General features: G+C 32.5%; 1 protein-coding gene across 1 annotated transcript; it reads right to left on the bottom strand.

Annotated features, from left to right (window-relative positions):
* Positions 1-7,001: 7,001 nt before the first annotated feature.
* LOC139506917 (uncharacterized) lies at positions 7,002-11,740 on the bottom strand. The gene has a single exon (XM_071295584.1). The coding sequence runs from the start codon at positions 11,443-11,445 to the stop codon at positions 7,741-7,743; it is 3,705 nt and encodes a 1,234-aa protein (XP_071151685.1). The 5' UTR covers positions 11,446-11,740; the 3' UTR covers positions 7,002-7,740.
* Between the last annotated feature and the right edge of the window lie 3,521 nt (positions 11,741-15,261).

Here is a 15,261-nt window from a genome sequence, read left to right as displayed (position 1 = left end):
AATGAGTGATGATATCCGTCAAAAAATGTCATATTCATAATGCAAACCCGTAAATTAAAAAGTAAAATCACAAAAATACTGAACTCTGAGAAAAATTCAAAACGGAAAGTCTCTAATGAAATGGAAAATTCAAATAATAAAACACATCAAACGAATGGACCACAATAATCATATTCCTGACGTGGTACAGCCATTTTCAATTGTAGAAAATGATGGATTGAACCTGATTATTATGCGCTAAACCTCTCACTTGTATCCCAATCTCATCAAATTTCATTATATTTAAAACGATGCATGACCAACACAGCATAATATAAGTAAAATTGTCAAAAAATAGTTACAGAATTTGCATGTACTAAATCAATCATTTTTATCGCTCAGATTGCTTTCGAGTTTCTATAATTGAGTGAGACTACTTCGCAGAAGCAAGGTTCCAGATGGTTTTTGTAAATGCTTAAAAGTCGTTAATTATATCACACGAAATTATATTATGAATCACCAAACTTACAGACCATCCACACTTAAAGACTACCGAAACCAGAGGCTCCATGGAGCCAAAATCAACGTTTTATCCCTATGCTCTATTTTTAGCCATGTTAGCCATCTTGGTAGGCGGACCGGTTCATTGAACACACTTTTTAAAACTAAATACCCCAATGATGATTATGACCACGTTTAAATGAATTTGGCCAAGTAGTTTCAAAGTAGAAGATTTTTGTAAATTAACATACGACGAAGAACGACGGACGCCAAGTGATGAGAAATGCTCACTTGGTTCTTTGGGAGTGCTTTAAGATTATGCAGAGTTTAATAACTGAACAACTTTTTTCCAACAATTAATCGAGAAAATAAATCTCATAGTAGTATAAATTCGTTTTAATTCGTTCATCTACTGACTATAAATGCAGGTTTCTACTGTAACTGTCTTTTTCTTTTCCTTTGCATTTGTAATTTTCCAATGATATATTGAAACTCAAAATAACCAACTATGTTGGTGGTATCGATACACTATCCATATAACATGACAGTGGGACACAGAAGAACAACCGATTTTAGGTTTACAATATAATCTTAAATAGTTTTAATCAAGTCTCTATCAGGAAATGTGTATACAGGTATTCTGTTAAGTGTTTTTGAATTTGGTATGTCAACTGTGCGTTTGATGTTAAAAAATTTGTACGTGTTTATCATTTATCATCTTAAAACAACAGTCTTAATACTTGAAATATCTTCCTTGCAAATTCTTGTTTAATTTGATTCCACTTAAGGTGGCTGTGGGTACAAAAATTTCAGCAAAAAATTGAACCTTTATTTTTTCATTACAAATTTTATTTATTACACTATTAGTTATTACTTTATGATATGGTAAAAAAATCAACCCAAAAAATAGATTCGGTTTGGCCCCAGATGACTTTTAAAATGTTTATATCATTGAAAAAGCTCCAAATTATCTCCTTTTGGTGCAAAAATGCCATTTTTTGGCATTAAATTTGAAATATCTTTTTTGACTCATCGGTGACCTATATTTTTTATTATTGTTTTCATACAAGCTGTACATAAACTAAATAATTGTAAAATTTAAGCGATTTCTGTAATTATGTTATTTTTTTATTTCGATATAACCTTTATTTCTCCTATTAGTTCAACAGAAAAAAAGAACATTAACAAAAATGTATGCTTCTTCCGGAGGCAGATTGTGAGCTTAAATGAACGGTGACCCCATTTTTTATTTCATTTTTCTTTTAAGTATATGATAAAGTTCATTTATAAAAAAATATAGCGAAATCTTATATTCGAAAAAAAAATGATTTATACCCAGGAGCCCCCTTAACAACAATATGACATGAATGATGATATAATACTTGAACTGATATGTGAAAACTTATATCTCATGACCTAGCTTTTTTGGGGTATATCATTAAATAAATCTAACTTCTACTCCTGAAATTTCCTAGTATCAAATTGTATTCCCTTCTAAGATATGGTCATACCTGTTAAGAACAAATGTATGGTTGACTTAAAACACATTTATATCATAGAAGAAAATTATTTACGTTTACCAACACATTTCAGATCGTCAAACATTTAACCTTCATACTGTGTTTCTTCTACAATTTGCGAGATCTCATGTGACGCTATATGGTACATTGTAACCTACATTATAATATGATTGATATTAAACACGCCATTGCCAATTTGTTTTCAAATCTCAAATTACGACATGTTTTTTCATACCTTCGGCGGATGAACGCAATAACTACAATAACGCAAACCACCATTATAATAGCCACTGGTATACCGACAGCCATTCCTAGAAAAAAAAAATTATTTAAACGTTATTTGTTCAACTGTGAATCTCAGAAACTTTGTTTTCGGTGTGGCATTTTATTTAAGAAAGTTTATAAGCGAATTAATTTTATACTCCTTCGACGAAAGAAAGAAACTGATGATCAAAATTGACGATTCAGAGTTACGAAATATAGTACATTATTCCGAGCTACAATGTGATATGATATTAATGAACGTGCATTTCCTATTATTATTTCCTTGATAGATTTTTCTGCTCCCAAAACAGTTATAGACACAAGAAATGCAAGTGGTGAGATTGAAATTATCCTGAAAATTGTACAGATCTGTTTGATAGATGATAACAGAAATGTTCCAATTGTTGTATCTACACTCGTATTATGTTTTCTTCAAATGTTTCATTTCGAATAAGAATTATTACCGGGTTTGTAGTAACATGTGTAACATCCTAAAATTTGAGCGTTCACATGCTACACCTACGTATACGGTGCATATTATATCATGTCAAGTGTACGTGTTGCTTAGTATAGTTTTTGTATGCCCCATTTATGGGCATTATGTGTTCTGGTCTGTGCGTCCGTCTGTTCGTCCGTTCGTCTGTTCGTCCGTTCGTCCGTTCATCCGTTTGTTCGTGTCCATTCATCCGTTCGTTCGTCCGTTCGTTATTCCGTCCGTCTGTCTCACTTCAGGTTAAAGTTTTTGGTCTAGGTAGTTTTTGATGAAGTTGAAGTCAAATCTGCTTGCAACTTAGTACACATTTTCTCTACGATATGATCTTTGTAATTTTAATGCCAAATTAGAGATTTTTCCACATTTACACGGTCCATTGAACATAGAAAATGATAGATGTACTTTGGACACATTCTTGTTGTGTTGTGTTTTGTGAATTAATAATTCTCTTTCATCGTTTCTGTTTTGATATGGCATTGTCAGTTGATTTTGGATATGTGAATATGTATATCCTATGGATATATTTCGCCTTGTTCTTGGTGCTAACTGGTTAACTGACATCTTCCAAGACTCTTCGAAGTCTATTGAATAAACAATCTCTTTCTTATTGATTTTCACATTGAGTAACTAAATGATATTTGAATTATACCTTTAAAGTATACGTTGTACCCATAGTACACAACCTATTTTACAAATACCAAATTCGTTCGTTAGCTGTATTTAACATGATATCATCGTCCTGAATATTTTGGTGATTGCAAGGATTGAGCATGAACTGTGTTTCGGACTCGTCAAATTGAAAGTTTGACCTCAACATATAACCTTTTGAAGTAAACTTGAAAGACATAAATACAATGGTGATACAAACACATACTTATATACTCAACTGTTTCAAACTAAGATATTATCTTGTTAATAAGCAACACATAGTAATGTTATATACAGCATACCTAAGGTTGATGATTCTGATTTTTCTGAGGTTGCTTTTTGAGGAACGGAATATCTGACACATTGCCCTCTTCTGTTTGCCTCTAAGAAAGAAGAAAATATATATTCAATGAATTGTTCATCAAATAGTTACATGGATTGATGTACAATGGTGTTGTTGAAATTATTTTTATATTATAGCATGGAAGATATTTGATAGATGGCTGCTGGACAAGCTTATTTTGTTGGCCGGTAGTGTTAAAATGAATCTGTATAACAAAGGATGATGTATATGCTCCATCTGTCGTAGTAATTCACATGAGAGTTTTGTTCCTCGATGATGACATCATCGAATGATATGTTTGTGCTCTTTGTGTATCTGTCCTATTCTAATTAACAGATATTTAATTTTTTGCTTGTGACAGAGTTTACAGTATGCTTTTTTTCTCATTGTTGACGTTCTTACAATGACTCAGTATAACTTCTGTACACTTCATTTTAACTCTAGTATATTTTTGATACATTGACCATGAAACAGCAGTCTCCTTATGTTTATGTTACAATGAGAAAAACGATTGATGACACATGTGTAACTGATATGACTTTCTGTCCGAAGCATACTATATTATCCGTTGTCTATGGTAGGATAATGTTGTTTAGTCCTTATTTTAGTATTCGATATTTGTAGGATATTGATTGAACTGTTCTTTTTATTCGTTTTTTCCATGCCTTTTCCGATTTCTTCTGACTTTGGAGTTGTATTTCTTCCGTTAGAACCGCCAGCCTCTCTAAAAGAATTTGTTCATATGAAATATATGTATGTTTATAATTGTCAAAAAAGCATGCAGTTTGTTGATTAACCCTGATTCACCTTGACAACACACAGCACCTGCAACTTTGGATGTATTACAAACACTGGACACTTTAAATTTGCAAAACACTCATTTGCAAATCCGCCGCCGCCTCAAATAAGAGCTACAGTGTCATGTATATAACCAAAATGTGCGGAATTACATGGGATTCAATAATTTCATTTGTTTTCTACTGTTACTATTATATTTATTTTGCTATTTGATTTATAAAAACATGGGATTTTCAATATCCCATGGGACAGGGCAAAATCCCATGGGATTTACCATTATCCCATGGGATTTTGGTTAAATCCCATGGGATTTTTTTTGGTCCCATGGGATAATTGTAGTCCCATGGGATATTTGTTGTCCCATGGGACAAAAAAAATCCCATGGGATTATTATTATCCCATGGGATTTTTAATATCCCATGGGACAAAATAAAATCCTATGGGATTCAAATTATAATTAAATAGATATAAATATACAGTAATGTGTATGTTACAATGTATTCTATTTGGTAGTAAATTGTTATAAGATGAATCTTTTTAATTGAATATCTTTTTTCTTTGGAAATGTTAATTCAACATATTGTTCTATAACTGTTCAAAACTTAACTTTTAAACAACAAAGTAGATAATGTAAGTATCCATATATGTTTATTTATGAATTATAGAATACTTTGAAACACTATTATTTACCATTTGAAATCAATGAAAAACTCTAATATAAGGCTGAACATACTAGTACTGTAAATTCAGAAATTATTGCGTGCATTTATTATTGGATTTTTGTCATTTAAGACTAAAATGAGATTTTATTTTTTTACGATTTTGAGATCAGTTTAATTCATATAAAATATTTTTAAGTGGGAATTTAAATTATTGCTTTTACAACTGTGTTGCAATTTTTGCAAATATAAACCCTCACAATAATTCTTGAATTTACAGAAGCTATTTAAGTAAATCTATTTTTTTCACAATATCTCTCCACACAAAACATTAATAGTTTCTTATCATCCAGCATTGTGTGATCTTATAGTCCACTTTTTGGTCATTCAGCACAGAACATTGACATTATTGTGGTTTCAATATCTTTTGGTATTTAAAAGATCTTCAAATCATTGACTGAGTGATGAAAATAATAGCTGATCCAACTTTTGTCTTTCAATTTATTCTGGTCTTGTTTCTATGTTTTCTCCATTTATTCTAGGTGATGAATTTCAATCCTTCTGAAAAAGAACCAATAAAATCTGAAGTATTATATAAATTTTTTTGCATACATGTAGCAATAATATGATTTTTAATAAAAATAGCTATGCAGTATGGATTTTACTGATTGTTAAAGGTTGTCCAGTGTCATCAGTTGCTAACCTCTTACATCCTTTGGTCTCTGATGGAGAGTTGTCAAATTAGCAATATACCACATCTTCCTATTCTAATACTACCGGTGTCATATGGTATTTTGAACCCCCTAAAAAGTGAACCCGGGGTCAAAATACCATGCGGTAAAATGACCCCGGGGTCATTTTTCACATATGGTATTTTGAACCCCCCTGCGGTATATTGAACCCCCCTGTTTTTGATAAATAGTATTGCAGATAATCTAATTTACAATTTATTGGCTATCATTTTTTTTAATTTGTGGTTTTAAGTAGGGGGTTCAATATACCGCAGGGGGGGTCAAAATACCATGGCTAAGCAAAATTTTCAAAATATCTTTTCCAGCATGTTAAATACATATAAACTACTTATTGGAGTAATATAACTATGTTAAGGATTTAGAATAGCTTGAATTTTTGAAATTCAAGGTCTATAGTAGGGGGTTCAATATACCGTAGGGGGGTCAAAATACCATGGCTAAGTAAAATTTTCAAAATATCTTTTCCAGTCATTCTAGCTCAAAATTTACCCGACCTCAAAGTAATTGCAACAGAAACTATTTTATGCTTACAAGGCAGTATCACCCCATATCTTTGACATAGAAAAAATCGGCAAGTGTCAGACCATGGGAAAATTGTAATTTTAGGGTAAATATTGGCTTTTTGATGAAAAATCGCTGAAAACCGGAAAATATTATTTTTTTTCTTATCTGACATAATTTTTGAACACAAGTCTCGTAAAATTTGCAGAATAGAGTTTTCTATGATATAAAGAACGATAAACATCAATTTCGTTAAGAAAATTGTAATTTTGGGGTAAATTGAGACTTTTTTGGTGAAAAATCGCTGAAAACTGGATTTTTTTTAAATTCTCTTTTAATCTGACATAATTTTTTACATGTGTCTCGTACAATTTGTAGAATAATGTCTTCTACGTTTAAAAAAAAAATGATAACATCAAATTCTTTCAGAAATTGTAATTGTTGGGGTTTAAAATTGAACACTTTTAGTTAAAAAATACCAAGTATAACAGATGTTGAACGATCTTGTCTTTTGAGCAATATAATAATGTAATAAAAACGAACTTTGATATCAATTATAGTTTTATTCGTTTTGGTCTTCTTCAAATACTATCTTTTCTGCGTTAGTACATAAATGTCCTTTGCACTCAGAACAGGCGATTGTGCACTCTAGACCGTGCTTTCGACATGTACACCTACGTGTGTCACAATTTGTTTTACACTTGCATCTTATTATGTTTAACAGTTTATCCGGAGCTGCTGGAAGGGTAGTTTTTATAGGTGTCAATCTGTCATTTGTGATTGACCAACCCCAGTCCAAAGGATTAAGATTTGTTTCTTCTGTCCACTCTATTATTTGGTAGAACACTCTCTTACAGTGTTGTTCTGCTGCAGCTGATGTTGGTGGTAGCGTTTGAACTTGTAGAAATGTAACTGAGTTCGACAGTACTTTGTTTGCAAATTTTCTGTAGCGAATGATGTCTAGACTTTCGTGCGGAACGCCACCATACAAATAAGCAATTATCTGCACACCACAATTTACAATGTCTTTTACAGATGTACACCTGCTAAGAAATGGTAATGCTAATTGACGAAGTTCTTCATTTTCGGACATCTTTTTGAGTACGGGACCTTTTCCAATACCATACAGTCTTGAGGTCGTGTCACATCCTGTAACTGAGTGTATGAACGGAAGTAATTTGCTAACTTCTGGTCCCAACAACAGCTTAGTTTTTTGAATATCCCAAACTTTGTTCGAACTGAGTTTTCGATTGCTCTGATCAGATCTGTAAAAAAGTCCATGTTAACTAAGTGTACAGTGAAATATAAGAAGAACTAGAACATCTGTGTCTTCCCCGATGACCACAGTAGGGTGTGATATTGATTGATTGACACCTGTCTTTGCTATTAGAACATCAGCATCAGCATCTGCATGTTCTGTCTGAAAGTCGTTTTTTACTAAGGCATCACTTAGCATATTTATGAAATTTTGTTTATTTTCATTGTTAGTTAGAAAATTTTCTTTTTTACTTCTGAAAGGGGTCGTTGTTTTAAAAATGATTTTAGCTCCTTCCACTCCTTTTGTCCGGCGCATATGCACATGATCTTTTGTGCTAGGCCCTGATGTGTAGCCGTCAAATACGATAACTGCATGGTCATATCGTCGTTTTATGTAATCCACATATTGTTGACAGATCTCTCCGAAAGTTGACCCTTTATTCCATGGTAGGCGTTGAATTAAAGAACCTCCGTCAATGACATAATGTAGCTCAGAGTCAAGTTTTCTGTTTACAGCACAGTCTCCAATGTTCCATAAGGCATCACCTAATGTTGCCTTTTGAGCTTGTCGCATTAGTCCTGACGGTTCGAATAATGCCGCTGGAGTACTTGACAGTTCAAACTTGAAAACTTCAGAAATATCTGGAAAAATGTTGTTTGCCGCTGCAACAAGTCGTTGAAATAGCAACTGGGGGTCAACAACCACTTCTTCGCCATCAATCTTTATATTGGTTTTACTTGCTAAAGTTACCACCTGTTTGTTCTTTTTGAAAACAAAATCGTCTGCATACTGATCTTCCATAGACTTTAATATTTCTTTTCCTATATCCACTGATCTTTCTACGTTAACTTTCTCATCAGCTAGTGTACCAGTTTCAATATTCCGTAAATTAATATCAGAACTGAAGGGATTTCTTTCCCCTAAAAATGACTTAAATATTTGAACGTCTTTTTTGTCTTGATCTATCCTACTTTTCCCAAGTTCTTTGTGCTGCTCACTTGTATTATAGTTCACATCAGTAAGTTTCTGCATTGCTTCATTCATTTGTGAACATTGTGGCATTGATAACAGCCATAGAAGTCTTTGCGATTCGCTCAAACCACGGCCTCTGGTCAGACCACCTGTTGTCTTTAAACTTCTCATAAGGGCTTGCTCTATTACCAGATCAGTAGACAAACCGGCCCAAAAACGATCCGTTCGTCTGATAACATGGTGTCCTATTTTGAATAAATTGTCTAAGGCAGGATGCGTTGCAGGCAGATTTTGCATTTGTTGTAAATAAATGTGAACTGATTTTGCATATAGGTTGTGTCCTGAAGCAGCTAAATAAGGGAGCATCTGCTGGAGACTTTTCAAGTGTAAGTTCCAGTTTCCTGTCCTTTCAGCAGTGATAAATTGACGGAGAAGTTCAACCATATCCATATACTGGAACCAAAGGGAAGCAGTGCGGCAATTTTTCAAAGATTTTCTAAATAATCTGATGCGTTCAGATATAATATTTAAAGTTTGGTTGTCATTCAATGATTCGATCGAGATATTACTTTGTATGATACCTTCAAAAACTGTTATCAATTGCTCGATTTCAGATGGTAGAATTTGGTTCGATTCTGACGGCTTTTCATTATCAACACAAGTTGTATCCGCTTTTGGAAAGTTTTCTTTGTCATCTAAATATGATTGAGAAGGATCGTCAGTATCAGTTCCAGGTGTATATTGTGGAAAATCATATATTTCTGATGTAATGAGCAGAGTCAAAGCTGTTTGAGTAAGAAAATGACCACGAACAGCACGGGAAATGGCTTTACCACTAAGCATATGACCAACAGCAGTAGAAGCATAAACAGTTTCTAATAGTTCTGATTGACCGGAGCTATTCATAATGTGTCCTATAGATCCTAGAAAACTCATCTCAGTGTGAAATCCACCAAGTCGGACAACCATAGATTTCAAGGTACTACTTTCTGCTTCATTCAGGATAATATTTACTGCTTTCCAGTATAAGGGCTGATCGAATGTAACAACAGGATCTGCATTGTGTCGTCTTGCTTCTTTAGAGATGAAATGCAGCGTTGAGTTTATGCATGTAAGGTCACTCGGGTTCATGTCAATCATTGGCAAATAAACTATGCTTGATTTTCCCGGAAATACTCCACCATATACCATTTGACACAATGCTGACCATCCAGTACTTTTTATTGGCCAAACAGTCCTGGAGAGTAGACTTAATGACTCCGAATAACTGGTTGCGTTTACTTGGTTTAATTTCATGAATTTCAATGATGTGTGAGTTTCTTTATCCAGTTTATATGGTCTAATATCAATTTTTCCAATTTCTTTGAGTTCTTCTATGTTAACATCTGTTCTTGGTTTACAATTTGTCCTCATAAATCCTGGTGTGACGCTGGCTATAATTCCCATGCCGTGAAAAGTACCATGACCATCGATAGTTCTTAAATTATGATCAACATTGTCTGCTATGTACTGAAGATTTCCTTCTTCTGTTACTTCCGGTATATCAGTTCCTTGGGACATTGCAGCATTCATTTCATACCTTTGTACTTCTGAATACGATGATGAGAATCCCATATTGTACAGAGAGTCTATCAAAAATCTGGAACCGAAATGGTGATGCATTTGTACAGCAAGGCCTATTTGTAAAGGTGCTATTAATGATCTTGGTCTTGTAGCTTGAATTATTGTTTGGCCAATAGCAGAAAGTTTCAGACTGTGATTACAGGTACTTATTAAACTATTCAGAAATAACCGTAAACTGTCAGGTAGGTAGTGTTCATTGCATTCCAAAGATTCAACATCAGAAACTGATGGATACTCAGTTTTCGTGCCAATTTTTGATTTGATGTCAGATTTTATTAGACTTGCTGCTGCTTTTATAATGTTCATTTTCTCTGATTCAGGGTCACTTGCATTTTGCTTCTGATGAAAATCATGAAGTATTGATGTTGCAGTTTTGCGGAGTGTAATAACATTTGGTTTCCCATTTATTTCTGTTATAATCACATCATCTCCAAAGTACTTTTGGATTTTTGATTTCATATGAACAGTCGAATAAGCTGCATCTCCGCAGTAATCTTTCATTTTTTCTACTAACTCAATAACCGTAAGTTGTTCATCCTCGTTTTGTAGGAGATATTCAACAGTTTTCTGGAATGCAGCTTGTGCCTGTTGATGCTGGGGTCTGCCGGTTTTATTTTTGCTCTGCTTAGGTGTTCCAGATGGAATGCTTTTTCCTGTTCGAAAATTTACACTGCATCGCTGATGGTAAACTGCGTCTGCAGCATGCAAATCATGTACAAATACAATTCTGGTTAATACATGTGTAGCCCATTCATCGTTTCGCTCACGGCAGATTTTTTCTATATTGCTCTGGAAATCCTTTGTTCGGACTGGAAAAACATCAGTACCTTTCCTCTTATCCTTAACATCTGCAAACTGTCCACAGAAAAGACAGTTATCTCGATAGTTGAACTGTTCTTGTGATCTTAAAACCCGATTTTCAGTAGTCTTGTAATCTAGTTCTTTTTGTTTGACAGACTTAGCATTTGTGTAGTCCCTGCGACAATCCTGGTGTACTACGTCCCCAGATTTAGCAACTTTGGTATCATTTCGTAGCTTGCTGAACTCGTTAATATTTCGGGCTCCTTTTTCTCTTAATGTTACAGTTGCTCTTCCGTCATTGATGGATAATTTGCAAATAAAGCACCCTTCCATTGGTACCTGCAAAAAAGAAAACTACTTAAAAAATAAGCTACAACAAAAGCTATCACACTCATGACATAGTCATGAATACATATTCAAAGCGATATAGATAATTTGTGTGTTGGTGTGTCATATGTTATACTACATTGTGTCGAATGCAACACTTCATAATTTTTAAGCCCAACGCGTATATTTTGATTTACCTCATTATGACTGCTTTATCACAAATATCTAAAGCCAACGTATATATAAATACCCAAAACGTGAGAAGTTATATAACCAAAAAGTACCTGAAATTTTTTAATGTATCAGCAGTTTATTCAATAAAAAAGCATACAGTTGGGATGGATAACCCCTCAGTAAAGGTCTATACTTATATTTTTGCAACAATTGTTATACTGTTTTAGAAATTTAAAAAGAAATATGCATTATGGATCGGACATGTGCTATTACGTTTACGATTTATTTTCTGTCGGTTATTGGTTTTTTTTTTGTCATTCATTTTCTAACAATTGTTCAACAGTTCCCGTATCGTAAGTTCTTCACTTTAAAGGAATTTTAATTTTCTTCCAAATCCAATAAGATTTTATTTTTATTTCTTACCTTTACTTAGTTTAAACTAGTTTGGATCATTTGTTTGGTACACACACTGGTTTGTTTTCTACTGAAATCTGTGGACATACTCTGCAAAGAATGAAACTAGTTAATTTACCTTATAAAGCGTAATAATGAAAGTAATTGTTCAGGATGAGAGGGTCTTTTCAAGTGTTGAAAAGACAAAAATGGAACAAAATGGTAAAAAAACCATGGAAAACAATAAACGTTTATATTAAACAATGTGTACACATTTTCTGACAATATTTTATGCCATTTCGTTTGTTGATTACACATTCAATGATAAATATAATTGTATGCAATAAATATAAATAAAAGGAGATTTGGATAAATTTCACACTTAACGCAGTCTTTTAACACCAGCCAGCTTAAATTTCAAAGTAGAACTTTGTAAAGTTATTGTAAGAACAAAACATCGTAATTGTGCGTTTATGAATTAATTTACGTTTATTGCACTAACGGCGTTCCATAGATTTTTTTCTGCGACAAAGTAACGTTGTATAAAATCATTAAAAGATATTTTTTTCTTTCTCAAAATTCTTTATATGTTAAAATATAAGTGAAAATCAATACATAATTTGTCTTTCCTTAGGTTTTTTGTTGAAAAGAGTGAACGGTCAATGTTTTAAAGGAAATATTTGAGTCTGAGCGCTGACATACGAAAAATGTGTTAAATGACATCTTTTAAAACTTTTTTTTATGTCATTTTATAATGTTTCCACCTTAAAAATTATAATCTACATTATTTCTTACCGTGAATTAAGATATGTCCATATTATTAGTTGATATTCACATAAATTAGAATTTGTTTGACAAGTCTGTTTGACCCTGAGTGACGAGTTATCTCCCATAACACGTATGGCGCGCTGAAGCTGTGACGATTTTACGAGGTATCATGTAAAAAACAAAAAGTGAAATTATAACACTTTCCCCTTTTCCGATTTTGTCCGATTTTTTCATGGTTCTTCTTTAGTAATGTGCAAATAAAAAAATACAAAATTAATTTCTGTTGCAATTACTTTGAGGTTATTCGCTATATTGACTGGACTATAATAAAGGTTTAACATAAATAATAAACAGGGCACTGGCATGGACATACGTAGCTTTGTGTTTTTAAGTCCAGATTCCATCTTAATAACCATCGAGGTGACCTCTAAAGTCATCCGGTGACCATATAAGCCATGTAAACATAAATAAAGATATGAGTAGATGAAACTAACTCGTGCTGTTGGATTTTTTCTAGGTCTATTTAATTTTAAGTGAACAATAAATGTTTATCATTGTTTATACCTGATAAGAATGATTTGTTTGTGGATCGAATCAGTTAAGCAAATGATTAACCTGCGTTTCACTTTCAATATTGACATTCTTTTCCTATAAATAACTTTACACATACAATTCACTTGTTATCCATCTCAAGCTAAGCGTTTAAATTGAAGGTCACATGAATTCGGATTCAATGAGGTCGAATTATTCACCTGCTAGTGATTAATTCATAATCAATGTTTTTCATCTTATTTTGACAAAATTGAAACACACTGGCTGCTAAAAGCCAATTATTATTTCACTATTTGCATTTTATAAATGATTGAGCAAAAAAAAATATAGTCTATATGTTTTTTTTAAATATCTCGTAGCTAGTGTACCTTTCGAAAAAATGTCATGTTTACAGGTTTTTATATGTCTCTGACAGAGTGAACAGAATTAAACAGATGTTACTACAAGATCCAATCGCAGCTTGACGTCGCAAATCGATGACATTAGTCGAATGATTTTAATGAAGATTTGCTGCCTTATTTGAACATGTATTACATGGACGCATTACATTTATAGGATCAATCGTGCATTGGTGAGTTGATAGGAATTTTATCTTTTGATAAGATTTGATTTTGTTTATATACATTTCCTTTTTTATTGAAATATTTACGTCGGTATCAGCATTTCTTTAGTTTCAGCATTGTCCAGAATACTATACATGTCCATATAATTAAAAAAAAATACATTGATTGACCGACCATTTAGCTTTAAAAAAAAAGTGGTATGTTCTTTTCTGAGTAAGACAATTGTTTAGTTTTTCAACGCTGTCACCCAAATGTTTTTTTTTCGAATTTTGCACTATAATATATTGTATTCTGAAAATCATTATTTTGTCATCTGCTTGACCACATTATTTTTTCTCATAAAATTGGGGATGAAAACATTTTGTTGGGGGGAAAACGGTCAATATCATAGTGTACTGATATGAATAGTTGTTTTCTGGAATTATTCGATTTTTTTTAATGATGCTAACATAAGTATTTAAAAATGATAAAAACAGAAAATATGTCGGTGAAACAAACAGTTTAAATCCATGAACTCACTGATCATGCAAGAGTGATTCTATTCATAAAAAGTGTCCGTGTAATAACTAAAAATGTACGTGTATCATCAAAAAAGTGTCCGTGTAACACCCGTTAATGTAGTGTTTTTTCTATAGCTCTGCTGGGGGAAAAGTCGTACAAATATTTTTATAGTATTTTAAAAGTGAAAATCTACCACTTCTATTTTAAAAACAAAGCAAAGAGTTTTGATTAAAACAGACATTTCTAGTGCCCTATTACATATTTAATTTCAAAAAGGGCGTGCATTTTACTTTATTTATATGGCAATTGAGAAGAACAAAATTATGCTAATGATAATATTATTAGCGCTGATCAGGGAGTAATATAAAAAGATTAAAATACGAAATAAAACTTCTGTACTTTTGTCACTTATCATATATTGTAGCCATTGAAAAAAAAACAAGACCAACAGCCTGAATTCAATATGAAATAAAATATAAAAGAAAAATGTGCAACAGCAACAAACGACAACGAATGCATTACAAGCTTTTGACTCAGGAAAGCAAATACATAATGTTGCGGTGTTAAACTTATCTACGGATGTCGAACACTCCAGTAGTGTAACAACATAATGTAAGTACAATGCGACTTTGTATTTATCATGTTTATATAATACATGTTTTTATCATTTGAATAATTCGATTTTGAGATAAGATAAAAGACCATTTATAGATGAACACATTACAATGAATATAGGCACTTGTGTTGGTATTTATAATACAACCATTGTTTTAATTAATTTTTTTTTGTGTTTTTCTCCTTTGATTTACGTAATTATATAAATAATTTGAAAAAAACAGTGTAAACATTATGATATATACAATTGGTTTTT

This window comes from Mytilus edulis, unplaced genomic scaffold, assembly GCF_963676685.1.
Source record: "Mytilus edulis unplaced genomic scaffold, xbMytEdul2.2 SCAFFOLD_286, whole genome shotgun sequence".
Taxonomy (NCBI): Eukaryota; Metazoa; Mollusca; class Bivalvia; order Mytilida; family Mytilidae; genus Mytilus; species Mytilus edulis.
Note: the sequence above shows the minus strand (reverse complement) of the source record. Positions and strands in the feature narration are given on the sequence as shown.